This window comes from Anguilla anguilla, chromosome 1 (genome assembly GCF_013347855.1).
Source record: "Anguilla anguilla isolate fAngAng1 chromosome 1, fAngAng1.pri, whole genome shotgun sequence".
NCBI lineage: Eukaryota > Metazoa > Chordata > Actinopteri > Anguilliformes > Anguillidae > Anguilla > Anguilla anguilla.
Window position 1 is genome coordinate 58297106 of NC_049201.1, and position 16674 is coordinate 58313779.

General features: G+C 38.2%; 2 protein-coding genes across 5 annotated transcripts in view; one reads left to right on the forward strand and one right to left on the reverse strand.

Moving 5' to 3' along the window:
• Positions 1 to 13095, reverse strand: part of dnah5 (dynein, axonemal, heavy chain 5) — a 78011-nt gene extending 64916 nt beyond the window's left edge. For 2 of the 4 annotated variants that reach the window (XM_035414104.1, XM_035414114.1), the window contains exon 1: positions 12389 to 13095. In XM_035414104.1, the coding sequence (XP_035269995.1) occupies positions 12389 to 12568 (180 nt within the window). In that variant the 5' untranslated portion in view covers positions 12569 to 13095. Of the gene's footprint in view, positions 1 to 1302; positions 1734 to 7908; positions 7986 to 12388 lie in introns of those variants that run through there. The other 2 variants (XM_035414133.1, XM_035414123.1) reach the window with 2 other exon arrangements.
• Positions 13096 to 15293: 2198 nt separating this feature from the next.
• Positions 15294 to 16674, forward strand: part of glb1 (galactosidase, beta 1) — a 28836-nt gene continuing 27455 nt past the window's right edge. Inside the window, exons 1-2 of the mRNA XM_035418253.1 lie at positions 15294 to 15393; positions 16439 to 16608. Coding sequence (XP_035274144.1) covers positions 15331 to 15393; positions 16439 to 16608 — 233 coding nt within the window. The 5' untranslated portion in view covers positions 15294 to 15330. The remainder of the gene's footprint in view (positions 15394 to 16438; positions 16609 to 16674) is intronic.

A 16674-nucleotide genomic window follows, 5' to 3' on the forward strand; every position in this document is an offset into this window, starting at 1 on the left:
AGAGAGAGAGATGCACTGATAAGCGTGTGCGCAGATAAATGTGTGTATGTGTGGAAAGAGAGATGGAAAGATTCAGAGATTCACACCTGATAGCAGTTGTGTGCAGGTGTCAGTTTCACAGACACAGTATACAGAAATAAATGCCATCACCTCAAACTGAAGAAAACAACTTGCACCTAATTTCACACAAAGGAGCATCAAAACCAGTCAGAAAAATGTATCGCTCTCTTCCTGAATTCATTACAGAACATCATAGTCAATACATTACCAGAATAAAGATAAAAATAAAAGAAGGAAAAACCAAAAACAAAACCACCAATGCACACAGTATCAAACCAAAATCAACATCAAAAAGAATAAATTAAAACCTGTCACAAATCATCAACCCAATTCCTGACACTACCCCCTGCCCCCCATCATGGCAATGTGATATTACAACCTTCCTCATCAGCCAAACAAACTACACCCCCAATACACCAAATTCTAAAAATATATATCAATATTGTTATGCAGTTTGTAGTATGCATACTCAAACCTCAGTTGCACTGAGACTGTCTGTCTGTCTGTCTGAGAGAGAGAGAGAGAGAGAGAGAGAGAGAGAGAGAGAGAGAGAGAGAGAGAGAGAGAGAGAGAGAGAGAGAGAGAGAGAGAGGGTGGGAGGGGGAGAGAGAGAGAGAGAGAGAGAGCCTGACATCTGAGTCTACAGCACATAAGAACTCAATGTTCTCCTTGTGTCTAGAGCTACTCTCACCCTCAGACAAACATGTTTCTCCACTCAGAGACTCGCAGGTTCTGATCACATCTTCAAAGAGGGCTGTTAGAACTCAAACAGTTTTCTCATTGTCTCAACCACAATGAGTAAAGCATAAATTCTTCAGTAGCAAGACATATGTGCATCTAAGAAATGTTTTCAAAAGTTCTCTGTACTGTCGGTCTGACTTTGTTTCATGCGTTGTCTCCTTTCCCTAATCTGAGGTAATGGACAAAATCAAAGGGATGCTGTCCCATGATTCTTAGAGGTCCTTATAACGTGATATTCTGTCTGGCTTTACTGCTTTACTACTTCTCTACAAAATAAAATAAAAATCTTTCCTGCCACTAAACCTGTATTTAAAGTCCTAAAACCATAAACAAAAACTACAACGAAATATATAAAAACAGATAAACAGTGAGCAGCAGTGCAGTCCTTCTCTGCAGTAAACATGGATAAAAAAGCCAGCATTGAGTCCAGAAACAATTACTGAATCAATAAATCCATGAATCAATAATAACCGAATCAGTTCTATTTTAAAAGATACATACTTTAAAGGCAGTGATCTGGCTGTTGGATATAACAGATGAGTACGTTTCTCCTTTACTGTTTGAAGATTTTGAGTCAGCCATTTTCCACAAAAAAAGATTTAAAAAATAACATCCAGAGTCCGACGGCCGCAACCACAAATAATCCTATTCAAAAATATATTAAGAAGTTCACACAAATATAAAAAATTGAAAACGTAGACCTGACATCCAGTTTTCAGCTGCAGATTCATCCCACACAATTCAAAAGTAAAATGAAAAAACAAAAAACTTCCCTCCCAAAAAGGTCCCACATTTTGATTTATGTTGAAAAGGCATCCATATGCGATGATGTCCTCTTTCTACTTGCCTCTTACCAGTGTATGCAATACCAGAGCAGCCCAACAAACTGTCTGCAGGTTACATCAAGAGTTAGACATAGCAGGACCAAGAAGTTAACAGTTAAACAATGAATGTTGTCTTTCAGAAAGTGGACGGGGCCCCACAAGCCAGACCGTAAAAGTTCCAGCAGCGAGTTGTTCTGTGGTGCTGCTTGGTAACACAATCAAAGGACAAATAACTGGCACCCATTCTGTGTGGAGAGCTTCCTGTGGCACAAGCAGATGCTTTGCCCCCCCCCCCCACACACCCCACACACCCCACACAGTACCCTCCCCATTTTCGTCAGGGAGTTTTTGGAGCAGGACCATTAATCTTTGGGCAAGCTGCATTCAGCTGGCAGGGATCACTGACTTGAGTGCATGTTGATGCTGCAGGTAATTCTTCTTACGAAGCCTTTTGTAAATAACTCCAGTTTTTACACAGACAAAGAAACTAATCTTTTTGGATGGGACAGGCAGACTATTGAAATAAAGGACAAACTTCAAAGGTCTAGAAATCAGTCCTAATTTATCTCCAAAGCACAGTGAGCCAAAGCTTACATTTTACATAATCTCCTTAGCAAAGACTGTGCAGTGAGTCAAGACCTTATGAGCTACTTTTACTGATCTTACATGCCCCTAAGATTTCATAAATATTTTTATTAAATTTCTGCTAATTTTACAGGTACTATAAAGAGCCAATGTCCGTTCAACAACATATTTTACCAGCTAATGCAATATGCAAGCTGATTCCTGATGCACCACAATCAAGAAGCAGCAAGACTGCCATGAAAGAACGCCCAAAGGCAATAATTTGCAAGTATGCATTTACAAGTACCAAACACAATACATAGAACAGAAGGGGAAGGAAGTCCTGACTGAACAGGCATTTACACTGTTAAACAACGGCACAATGATAAAGTCAAGGGAAACAGCATGGTTGATTTCTTTTTACAATAGGCACCAGAATTCATTCCAGAAAGCTACAATCAAGAAGAAAAAAAGCACACAGGCAATTTTTGTATAGCCACATCCCAATGAAATGACGCTTTAAATAAACTTATTTTGTTTTAAGAAGCTTGCAGTTCTCTTTGTTTTTTCTGCAAAAAAGACTATTGTCTACACCTGGGCCTGCCTTCTCAGAAAATGTCATTTTATTGCGCTTTCTGCTACATTTTTAAAAAAGCACAGATTTACTAGCAGCAGCTACAATTCACTCTGGATAAAGACCTTTAAAATGGCATAGGCCTACATAGTAGATGTCACCATCATTCTATTTAGATTCTGTGCCATTGGAGCATGACGGTTGCCTCAACATAAAAACCTCACAATTCCATTTTAAATGGCAGCAAAGATATTCTATTCTAAGATGATAACCTCTGATAACACCAACTATAAAAATGAAGGACAATCAGATGAAGTTTTATTTCATTACAAATCTCAGCTTACAAGTAATTACAAATTAATGCATGCGAAAGTAATGCTTAAAATTAACTGAACAATATGTTTGTCTAGGTACCCGTATTATTAAATCTAAAGATGACATTTAAATAAAGGGAAAATTTGTTTTTAAACTTGCATGTCAAACTCATTGTGAATTATTTTTTTATTTATTTTAAGTCTGATTCCATAATTGGGCATACATTTCACAATGCATAAATGTTTCAAAATTGTCCTATCCTACCCATAAATCAAACAGAGGAAGGGAAATTAATGAGGTAAAACTGTTTTGTTCTCCTCTTACTCTACCACTCAGATATACAGATAGTACTACGCTATTTTGAAATCAATGGAATGGGAATTTCTCTTCCATTGACTAAATATAGTTTTTGGCGTTTATGGCTATTTTCCTTTCTCAGCAAAATGTCTTAATGAGCGTCTCTGTAAAACGCACTATACACATAAAATTGAATTTATTTGTATTGAAAATAACCACTGAAAATATAGTCTAATCACAGGTTTTCATTTATTTATTTTTTTGCATATCTCTTGCATATTTTTAATTTATATTCAAATTATATTCTTTTACATTCCACATCCATATAATGGGAAAACATTTAAATTGCTTTGGTTGAAAGCATCTTAAATATACAGGGGAAATAAATTGCATTTCACAATTATTTGCATTTCACAATTATTTAGAACTCCACAGATGGAAGGAACTATTGAGATTTTGCCTTTAATGTGTGTGTGTGTGTGTGTGCGTATGTCTGATCAGTGTCCAGGATATCCAGCCTATTTGAGTGAGTGAAACAAATAATTGCGTAGTAAAATACTCCCCCATGTCTTCCACAGTCTGATGGTTCTAAAAAGTAGGAAGGCTCATCTGAATCACAATGTTTTAACCATGTTGGTACAGGCGTTGACATCAGATAGGAAAACAACTGTTTTGCTTTAGCCTGTCATTAAGTCTCCTTTATTTTGTTAGCAAGAGATCCTGAAGATAATTTGCATGCACTCTGGTACAGCTAATAATACTATCCACCGGGAACTCACAGTATTCTGACTTTATTGCACTTTAAATGAGGATGGTAAACAGAATTTACCATCTCTTCATTGATAAACACACTGAAAGCTTCCCTGCATCAGTGAACATACAGCTTGGCTCATTTCCTTGCGGACAGTAAAATTTCATCAGTTCCTTCGAGTCTGGTATCAGAAGAGAGACACAAAACATGTCTGGGCTTGAGAAGACAAACAGAGTTAGTGATCCCGTAACAAACACAAGCACTGCGTTGGTGTGGGAAACCATCCACATACATGTGAGTCACAACCGGCAAACAACTGGATTAAATAATAAAACCAAAACCTGCTGGTTGCTCGGTGACGGTTAACCATCAACAAAAACACAATCTACACTACTCAACAGTAAAGGTGCAGCTCAAAGAAAAAAGGGCTTGACATCCATATCTTTCTTTGCCTGCAGACTTTATCTAGGCTGATTATTTTCAATGTTTTGCTAAGCTTAAAACTTAAAAATTGGTACTTTTCTTGTTCTTGCACCCCCTGCCCTAATGGGTTGTGTGTTCCTCATTTAGAGAAGAACTTTGCAAAATAAGAATATTTGTATGAATGGTACAGGTACATACGTATCAATGTAACATGAATGACCAAATAAATTCTAGCTTCAGCTAGGTTAATAGATGGATATTTGTCCATTAAATGTTTTAATAGTCCTGAATGGCTCACATTCAAAACAGTTGTGACAGCTCTAATATTCCTTTAGACTGATGGTGTGTGTTTCTCTCCACACAGGATGGCCCCATGAGTGAAGTTCCTCCCCATGTTAGCTTTCTCCTGATTTAGTCAGCACATTAATGTTGATTACAGGTAATCTCATAATCCACTCTGGCACCCAACCAAATATTACTCCGCACTGGAAGAATAATGTACAGAACACTAGCTCTTCCTATATTTACTTTCAGAGGATAGCATCAAATAGCATAGCATTTCCTACTCTCATCATTTACGCCTAAAGAACTAAAGACTTTGTGTAAGGTATGGATTGATGTTTAGACTCTTATATCAAATTAAATATCAAGTATTTCTTTGACTTCATTAACAAAGATTAAAGAACTACACAAATGTGTATATAGCCTACTTCAAAAAATTGAAAGCCCATGGTGAACTGCAAGCAAATTACATGGAAATTATTGAGTCCACAACAAAAAAAAGCAGTATTTGATACTTGTGATACTGATGATATTGATCATGACCACTGAGTGAGTGCAGTGTAAAGAGTCAGACTCTGCTTGCATTGCAGTGTAATTTTAAGAACAGGTATCTCTTACCTTCAGTACTCTGGAGACACTCTGCTTCCAGAGTTGGTTTGTAAAACCCCGAGACATTCTGTGCACTCTTAAAGCTTGAATACAAAATCAAGGGTCGCACTCCCCACCACAACCTCAGAAGTGATGCGTGGAAGTTCACTTCGAGAAGGACAATACAGTGCTCCTCACTCCCTGCATATAGACTATATGAGCTGTCTTTACATGGCTCCCAGTGTCAACTCTGGACTATTCAAACATCTTAAAGATGGGCAAACAGGCAAGCCCAACACGGCCACAAAAAGTGTCTATCACAACGTCACAGCCGGCATCTCGCTTCACCAGTTCCCTTTTAGCCCCTCCACGCGGTGCCTTTGTCCAGGAGACAGCAGAGTGTAAAAGAAGACTTATAATCCCTGCTCTGTTCCCCCATTAAACTGTGTACCTGATCAGTCAAGCTCACCTGATAGCTGAGAGGTTTCACATCCCTCAGTGCCTCAGGGATCTCCCTGGATCCATGACATTTGGTCAGCTAATCAGAGGCCACTGTAAGAGACACCTGGTGCTGTTTAAAACAGAGACCAGGAACTTTTGTGTAACAGATTCCTTCCTTTAAAAAGTGAAGAAATATTATAAGCTAATATAGCAGGTAATGTCCAGTGAAATACATGCAAACCAATCCAACAGATACGCAGCAGAGTTAAGAGTTCTGAAACTTGAACAAAGTGTTATTCGCAAACTTGGCATGCTCCAAAAATACAGCTTTAATAAAGCACAGAGTAAATGTTTCAGCTAGTAAGCCTTCATCAGAACAATGTTCTCATCAAGGCTTGCTAGCCAAAACATTAACTCAGAAACATCTCCCTTTTTATATAATACCTGAAAATGTCATTTGATTTACTATATGGTGAAGAAAATGCAACCCACAGTCCCTGAAAGGATGTAAGGCTAAAGAGCCTGCAACCTGAACTTGGCCTCCTCTGACTCTGATACTGACTCTAAAAAATGTAAACATCGCCACAAACTATAGTAACCAAATAAGATAATGTACTTTTCACATGACATTCACTTAATTTTACTTTGGTTTCTCCATGGCCATGAAATAGACCCACCTGTGCCAAACACCCTGGCACTGTGTAGATCTACACAGGCAAGTAGAGGGGTGTACTGAGACAGTTCCTCAGAGAAACTAACCATTCACTGCAGGTCCAACTATCTTTGGACCAGGAGATATGCAAAAATATATAGGCTATTTTCTTGTTCTGTAAAAAAACAAACCGTGGACCTTGTCACTGTCAGGAGGGGCATCCAAGAGCTCCTCCAAAATGGCATTATGATGGACTTTTCAAAAAATATACATGGAGAGTGAAAATGCTGGGGGAAAAAAACAAATTTAGTCCTGCACCCAGAGAGAGACGCCTGCAGTTCACCTGCAGTGTATGCCAGAGAACCCGAGCACAAACTACTTTTCATACACTATTTTTAAAGATTTGATTTTGAGGTGATTATGCCTGATTGCACTTTTTGCAGCTTTCCCCTTTGTGTTTTTTTTTTTTTCCATTTTTTTCTTTACAACTACACTTTAACATTGATGTTTAGTTAAGCCTGATCCTGTTATGCCCTGTGGAGTGAAAGGTCTTTTATTTTAAATGAAGAAGGTCCCTTTCAATGTTTAAAAATATTGACATCTAACAAATTTGTACTTACTGGCCGTATTCCAGCAGGCATTACTAAGTGCTTCTGCGGGAGGTGAAGGGTTTGATTCACAGGTCCTTTTTGTTTTACCACAGAATTAAAAGATAAGCTACTGTATGTGTGTATGAACATGGTGATGTAAAACCTCTATATAGCTCTAATTCACATTTTTGTGATACAAGTACTTTTAGGGGCTGGAGCTACAACATCCTGAAATGCAGAAAAAGCGTTTCCTAACTGAAAAAATGGTGCCTAAGTAGACTGCAACTATGGATGTGACTGTGGCTAGAACCACAAACACGGGTGAAAATGAGACTGTGGCTGTGTATGTGCCCATAATGGTGGCTGCAAATGAGACTATGAAATATGAAATGAGACTACAGCAATGCAACTACAGCGATTTCACAAGAAACATTACTGTATACAGTCAACTGCACAATAGAGAGCAGGGACAATAGAGCTGCAATGTCTAATCTGTATTACTAGTATGCTATTTTACCATATCTAATAACCACAGCCAAATATTGCAAATAATTTTAACCATGTCTAAAATGTTCATCACCTCTTCATGTAAGACAAAACAAACACAGGCAACCCCAACAATATATGGAGCAGTCACAAGAGTTCACACAGATAATTTAATTATAACTGAATTTACGTTCAGTCCTGTGTGCTGTGTTAATATTAAAACCTAAACAAACGTAATGCTTGTGTGTGACACTGGCAGTGTAATGCAGATATGTCTCCAGGTTAGAAGGTGCTTCGCAGCTCAGGTTGGATCAGCTTACCTTGTTGTGCAGCATCTTCACTTGCGGATCAGCCCGTCCCAGCGTTCCCCCTCTTAATTAATAATATCATTCATGAGATCACACCTTTGTACCGTACAAAAAGCACAGAGGGCGATCAGCATCTAATTTGTCCAGTCAAACATTACGATGTAATCCTACAACTGAAATGCAAACATTGTTTTCCCTCTGCAAGCTCCCTAACTGGCATGTCAGGTATCAAGTGTCCACCTGTCAGTGAGGTCATTATCAGCACTTGTCCTGGGTCAGAGAATATAGGGGCTTATTATTAGAGGCCCAGAGCCGCAGACACAAAAGCCCTTTGAAAGGGGCAGTCCTAGAGTGTCTCTGCTATTTAACATGGTAAACTGATACCATAGAGCTGATAATTATTAACAAGACCTTAACAAGATAAAAACCCTTGTGATTGCATCTAAAAATACAGCATGTAGGGCTGAAAGAGCAGAGTAGCTCAAACCTTGGACACACATTACAGAGACCTCCCCAGCCACATTACTTAAAGTTCCATAAACCAACTTCTTTCCAACTATTGGCAAATTGGCCAAATATAATTACTTAGCAAGGACATAGGATGTTCCATACATAACAATTAAAACCAACCTAAACAGTAGAGAGTGTAAGGCAGGTATATCACTACACAAAGGAGAAAATCCACAGAGAAAACTCATGAGATTCTGGTCAATTGAAGGCATAAATACTAAGGTGTAATATGCTTACACAGAATTGAGAACATACATAATAATGTTTGAAGAAGTGCACCTCCAAAATTACTAAACAATATGACACAGTGCAAAAATTCAAAGGAAAGTGAAAAGACTGAGGAATTGGTCAGTGAGCGGTGCTCTAAGGAAATACTGTAAGAAGAATGGTAGGAATATTAGACTAGATAGGCTAGATATTAACTGCAAAAAAGAGAAGTCAAATAACTTATGAGTGAGTATTAACAAGAGTATTAACAATGAGGCACCAAGTAAGGTAAATTGGACATTGATGGTACTGACCAGTCCCAATCCAAAGATGTATTCTGAATAAAATATTTAATATCTTTAAAACAATCACCTAAAGGTCCACCAAATGTTTGCCTAATCTTTCATTGAACTGGCATACACTGCATTCTGTTGTTGCATGGTTTGGTAATAGTCCAGTCTGTATCACGACCATAATCTGAAAGTAATCTAAAATTGAATCTCTACATTTATTGATCAAGATATGTCGATAGAATGGGGAAGCTGTTCCTTATAGGATGTTTGATATAAGATAAACAATTACCACCCTTGCATTTAAAAGCAGTTTGGTCATCAATATTACAGCATATACAGACATGAATGATTCCCGCAGCAGAGCTGGAGTAACAGGAGACTCAAATGAATAATACATTAGAGCCATGAGGCAGGCAAACCATCCTTTCCTGGTGAGAAACGCATGTGATGCACAAACAGTCTATGTGAGTACACAGGAATGCACAGAAGGGAAGTGTTTTAATGTCACAGTAAGTAACAGAATTAGGCTATGTGACCTGCAATCTATGTAGTAACCCTTTACCTTTTATTTAACTTGAAACAAAACTGTGTATGTCAGGCCTCTTTTAGTATGCTGTGCATAGTATTATGCTACAAAAACGCTATCTGATTGATTGATTGATTGATTTATCATTCAACTTAATATTTTTGAACTGGTAGTGATATTTACTGGATTCTTTTCACAGAAGGTATAAGCACGCAGTGAGAATAGATATAGGGTTCTCCGTAAAATGCATTTTTTAATTTTTACACAAAAACGAGTTTCATTATTATATCACCACTGGATCTCAGCCTTTTACATTTATAATAGATGTGCTAATTATGATCACTTCTTGGAAATATCATTTGTATCTTACATGCTATAGTGTTACATTTATTATCAGTAAAATGTGTGAAGATCTTTTTCTGAAAGATGCGAGTCCAACTCTGGAGCAATGTTTCCACCTGCTGGTATGTAATTAAAACATCATCACATGTTCCATCATCATGTTCAGTGACCCTGAATCAACAGGAGAGAGAGCCAGAGAGAGAAGTTCTGAATAAAATTCAGCACAAGTGTCACTGATGCACGCTAAATGAAAGGTAATATTATACTGTACCTCTTGCCTCATGTAATCACATGACTCACAAGGAAGTTTGTAATCACCACAGAAACATAGTATATCAACACTTAACGCCATTCTATGCACACAAAGCTTTCCAGAGAAAAAAAAAAAAACAAAACTGTTCAAGCCCCTGAATACACCCCATTACATTACTGCATCAGTGTTTGTTTGAAGGAAGCCTTTATCAACAATAGCTTGCTCAGAGGGTATCCTTTAGTGCAAAATAGAGGGAGAAATCCTGTTGATGATTTTCCTCTTTTGAAGAGAGGACAAAAAGATTGAAAAAGGTATTGCTGATTATCTGCAAATCCAACACACAGCACTGTTTAGGGGGCAAATGTTAGCATTTATAGTATTAATTTTATCTAAAACATTAATGAATCACCTCTAGACCATTCTTTATGTAAGTACAGTTAAAGACTATTTACTTCCACTGTATTCAGCTGGTCTCTGGCAAAAAAAGTATTAAATGTGTTGGTGAACGTACAGTCAGCCCATGCCAGTTACTCGTAGAAATGTCTGCACTGCAACTCCCCCCAGGTGAAACTGCCCTATATCTTACGCTTTTGTGCAGGGCGGCCCAGCCCTGTGCCTGGCCATCTACCATCCAGTAGATTTTCATTTCAACCCTAATTTGGCACAAAAGATTATACTAATTAGCAGCTCAACAGGATCTCTAGCTGATGAATGAGTGAAAACCTACAGGACGATAGATCTCCAGGATCAGGGTTGGGCAGCCCTGTTGTGTGTGTCTGGCTTCGCTCGTGTACACCTGATAAACATTTATGGCACTGTAGGTCTGCGGAAATGCCCCCGGGTTGCCGTAACTATAAGGAATATCGCTGAACTATAGCTAAGGTGGGCCAGAGTGAGTGTGGTTAGCAAACATCCATGACTGCCTCAGGTATAGCTGACCTGGAAGTGTGGAAGGTCAAAGGACATGCCTCTGGTTCACTTCAGGTTACATTACATTACATTCACTAACGGACTGCCTTTGTAGAGCGACTTGAAATGCCAGAGAACATAATTGCATACACCTGAGTTATATAAGCAACAGTCCAAGATCTGGTTAACATTCAGCTATGCCAACCCAGCGTTATGACACAAATCACAAAACAGACAGTCCATCTAATATAATAAAGAACCGCAATCAACAACATTAAATAGGATATTCAAGGGGCGGAGATCATTGGGGAGCCCAGACAGAAGATGTTGCTTAATAAGGTGTGTTTCGGTCTGTGTCTCTACAGTACATGTGAATCCCTCTAGCTCACTTTAGGTATAACTAGCCTACAGTTATGGCAGGTCACTGCAAATTCATTTGCTCCTATCAAGTACAGCTGAATTTCAGTGGAAAAGAAGCTATCACTGCCTCCAAGACCACAAAATTACTCTAAAGCACTATAATAATATACTTTGTATAATAAAATAATAAAAATGAATTTAAAAAAAAATTAAAATGTAAAGTCTGAATAAAAATAAGACTGAAATACACAACTGTAAAACAGCTATTATGAATGTACTAACCAGAAATTAAGAGCTTCACTCTGTGGTTCAAATGTATTAAAGTTTCAGACATTGTAGAAATAAAATAAATACATAAATAATATATATTTATGTGATTAAATCTATTGTTTTTATTTATAATTATGTTATTTACAAAAAAAAGCCACAGGTTTAAAGCTGACAAGCCGCATCAGTGATGCAAACTTAAAACCCTCCGAGAAGTGTCATAGGCTACATGATTCCTCCAAAACAAGTTAATACTTAACAGCCTTTATGGACAGTTATTCATCAGCCCCATCTCTGCTTACTCTGGGATTAATTAATAGCCTGCGTAATTGAAATTACACTTTGGGGGTGCAGCAAAAGACAGCAAGACAACAATTAAGAGGACCTGGTGCATGCTTTTTACGACATGATAGATGAGCAATACGAGAAACTTGTTGCCATACAAAACCGTAGCCATTTCACGTAAGGCTGATTCTGATTTGTAGATCACCGTAACGCTGGCCTTAAAACTATTTCCTAATATCCCACGGTAAGCTACTGGAGTAAGATAAAGTACAGTAAGCCAATTTTAAGGGACAACATTCAAAGCATCTTTTCTTAAAAAAATAGCTGTAGTGTAATTAACTAGCATAGCCGTTCGAGATTGTACACACAAACACACACACAACCCAGTTTAGCATGTCCTGCAATACTCGTATACCATCCCATGCGATAAATTCGGATAATTCTCGCATGTCGCTATAGAAATTATTACGATACAGTTGAAAGCAAAGCATGAAATTCAAAACTGGTAAAGCAATGATGACGCTGAAACGATGCACAAACCTGGATTTCTTTCACATTCTCCACTGGAGCTGTTTGCTGGATCGGTCTGGTCCTAAAGGTGGATTTTGTTGAATGTGAGGTATAATCTGTGTTTTCATTTTGTCGAGTTTTAGCTAAAAGTGTTAATACAGCATTTGCACACTTAGACAACCGTTCAGAATCGCCACTGCGTTTTTCCATCGTTATGTGCTGTGCCAATTATCCAATTCCGCAACATGGGCTAATTTGGGACCTTCCAGGGCTTGTGCCTCGAGGTCCTCCTCTCTCACGCTGCACTTTCTCGCCAAGTTGTTGTTCCAGGTTGCCATAGAGACGCCGACATGTCTTTTCAGAGACGGAATGCCTACAGTTCCTGCCAAATAAGAAAAATGACTTTCGTCGTGAACTCCCTGCTCAAAAATATAGATTCGGATCAAGCTCCCGCTTCTTAAAAAACGATTTAAAAGTTCAGCGAGTGGGTGAACTACTCCTGGATCCGCTGTAAGGGACTGAAAGGAAGATCGTACCGCAACCTGTGGCTAACTATCATAAATTGTCTTGGCTAATGGTTCCCAAACACGATCCTGGGGTCCCTCTGTGTATGCTGGCTTTTATACGAACCCAGAATTTTAACAAAATAGTCTTTTTTTTTAAATTACGTGCTTTTCATGTTTAGAGGATTATGTACCCTCTTAAGCCGCATTATGTCTGAACCTATGATACCTATGCCATGAAAAATAAAAAAATACCATATTTACATTGTGCGTATTGTGATTCAGTACATGAAAAAAGAGGTAAATTATTTTCAACTGATCAAATTAAAGACTGAAGTGAATTGATTCCTAACTAGTGAAAGTGTGGACACCTGGCCACTAAAACTAACCATCTGGAAGATGACAAGTCAAACCTGCCTCGTGTTAGGAAAAATGTATGAAAGAAACACATGGGTTCAACAACCTAATCAGGTGTAGACCTGTTGATTGACCACAGTCTTTCATTTGATCAAAATAAATAAACAAATGTTAGGCTCTACTGCTTTTATGTAATAGTTTACAATAAGCACAATATGAACATGGACATTTTATTTGTCACGGTATGCATGGACTTATGAGAATAAAATACTGAATAATCCTAAAGTTAAACAATCCTTATAAACATGAAAAGCTCCTAATTAAGAAAAATTAACAGCTTGTGAAAATTTTGAGATTGCTATTTTGGCTGGAATGAAAACCAGCATACACAGGGAGTTTGGGAACCACTGGTTGTTCTAGATTCTACGTTAACTAGCTAGACAAGTCAGCTACGTTTATGTAGTAAAAGGTTTTTGTTAACGAAAAATAATAAAGCACTATATTGTTAATAAAAACTATATTGGTATTGGTAAACTATAAAAGGTGAAGTCTAGGCCTTATTCTGCGTGGAGTTTGCATGTTCTCCCTGTGTCCGCGTGGATTTCTTCCTACAGTCCAAAGACATGCAGGCAGATTAATTGGATGCTCTAAATAAAGTCTCTGAATCCTCTGAATCCTTTTATACAGCCTATGCTCTGAATAGATTGGTGACCTGTCCATGGTGTATTCCTGCTTTTCTCCAAATGCACGCTGGGATAGGCTCCAGCACCCCCTGCGACCCTGACCCTAAGCAGATAAGCAGGTATAGACAATGGATGGATGAATGTTTTGCCGAGATAACAATCATCACTTCACTGCAGGAAACATGTAGAATGATGCTTGTGAAAATAAAGACCCGCAAGGGTCTGAATTTTTCAAAATAAAACCCCCAGGCTCCCAACGATAAAATCACTTTTATGTTCAACATAATCGCTCCAGTCCTGTCCTTCACTCCATGGTCATGGACTGCTTCAGCCCTGTTCCTTCCCTGCCCGTGCCTTGACGCTGTCTGAAGCTGGAGATCCATCATCCGGCTCCTCAAAACTGCGCTATTCTGAACTATGCCATTTGATCTTCTATTTTTCTTCTTAGCTTTCACCTCAGTTGTAACCTGCTTAACCCATTTTATTTGCTGTCTGCTACTTTACACCAGGCTGGCCAGTAGAGGATGGGCTCCCCCTCTCTAGCCGGGTTCCTCCCATTTGGGGAGTTTTTCTCACAGCCATTTGAGGGTTTGCTCCCCACTGCGAGTTTATTATTATTATTATTATTATTATTATTATTATTATTGCTGTTGTTGTTGTTGTTGTTGTTGTTGTTATTTTACCTTAGGCTACTTGCTATTTGGGGGTTCAGGCCTGGTGTTTGCTCTGTTTTCTCTTTTTGCTCGGTCTCTTGTCTCGCTACTCTGTTACAGTTCTCTGTAAAAAAGTTATATACAAATAAAATTGAATTGAACTGAATAACACAGGGCCAGGTTACATAATTTAGGAAACATTCGATAGCATTGCTTTGGAATAGGCTAGAATTTAATTTGTGTGAGCTAAGATAACCAATATTGTTTGTTGTAACTTGGCCTTATTTTGATATCAGTGCTTTTAATGGCACGCCTAGATTTTGCAAGTTTTAATTAAGTGCTTTGTATGCCTAAGTAACTTGCCATTTTTGCCCATTGAAAACGTGTTTTTTCGATCCCTTTAACTACAGTTCATTGTTTTGTTTTTTTTTATTTTATTTTTTTATTCAACTTCAGCATCAGATATACAAAATACAGCATATATAGCTTAAAATAATATGAGAATAATAAGGAATAATAAACAAACAAATATACAACGCCAGGGGTTACAAAGTTTGACGTAAACAAATATTAAATGAGAATTATGCAGTAAAATTATATCAAGAAATAAAAAATGTATATATACATATATATATTAATTATATTAGTATGTTAAATTTGGAGCACAAACTACGGTTCATTGTTAACTAACTACACAGCAAGAACGTGCACGCCTACGACTGACGTCACGATAAGCACCAGTCAGCTGACAAAATGAAACAGTCACGAGTCTCAACATGGCTTTCAGCAATGTCCGGATTGTTTTGGTGTATTCTCTTGCGTTAACTACCCAGATAACAGTAAGTCCACTGTTTTAAAGTAAATAATACTATTTTCGCCCTCAGGATAATTATCAGTTTTAATTTTAGTGTTTTATTTTAATATTTTCTGCGAAATGCACTTTAACGTGCACCATTGTTTAGCTTTTTTCCGGGGAGCTAAAGCTAGCAAAGAGGCAGCTGTCAATAAAAGGCGACAGATCCTAACATCCATGTAATGTTAGTTAGCTATGGCAACACTTTTGGAACGATCGTATAGTTGGATTTATGCATTTCCTCATTTGTCTGGTTTGTGCCAGTAGCGTACTTTGACTTCGTAATGGCTAAGCTGTTTAAATCTAACTACAAAGCAGATCGTTTGTAGAGTATTTTTAGCAACTACAGTGGTGTGGCCTTACCATAACTGCTAGCTAGTCGAATTTTTCGATAGCTGTTTCGATAACTAACATGGTAACATTAAGTGACTCAGTAACACTAGAACTGTGGTTAACTTAGCTAAGCCAGCTGTAGCTAGAAAGCCAGACCAGCTGTCATCCATGCGTACTGTGCATCAAACAGATTTTACTGTTACTGTTAATATGATGTCAATATTACAAAACGTAGAACGATATGAACGCTATGTGGAATATGTATTTTCTTTCCTGCTGCATGCAATGTTTGGTAGATTTCGTCTGGGTGAGCGAAGTATGTGTTCTGTATTTTCTAGACGTCTAGACGTTTCTAAAATGCATGTCTAAACTAAAAACGTACGTAAATGGGGGCTATCTGACCATTCCTTTAGCTGTTTTTTGAAACGCTACATTTTGGCCTGTTGATCATAAACGATAATAGTTTAGTATGTAGTCATCTGATACAGTAGGGGATATGTGTTATGGTCTTGGACTTTAACGGCATATGGTAGCCCGATGGGTAGTTAATTCCTTGTGGTAAATGAGTATCATATAACTATCACTATGCAGAGAATGTGCATGACTGTCCTGAACAATTGCCAGCTTCCATTGCTGAAATACTGCAGTTTACTCCATGAGACAGTTCAGACCAGTGGTGCTATCTTTTTTTCTACTAGTGTGCTTCACCTCGCACATTCAGCATAGACTACCAGAACGACTGCTTCCTCAAAGATGGAGAGCCATTCCGCTACATCTCCGGCAGCATCCACTACAGCCGCATTCCCCAGATCTACTGGAAAGACAGGCTGCTCAAGATGTACATGGCAGGCCTGAATACCATCCAGACGTGCGTACATTACCATAAGTTTCACAATACTCCTTTCATTAAAGTGTACTCTTCATTCACCATTCT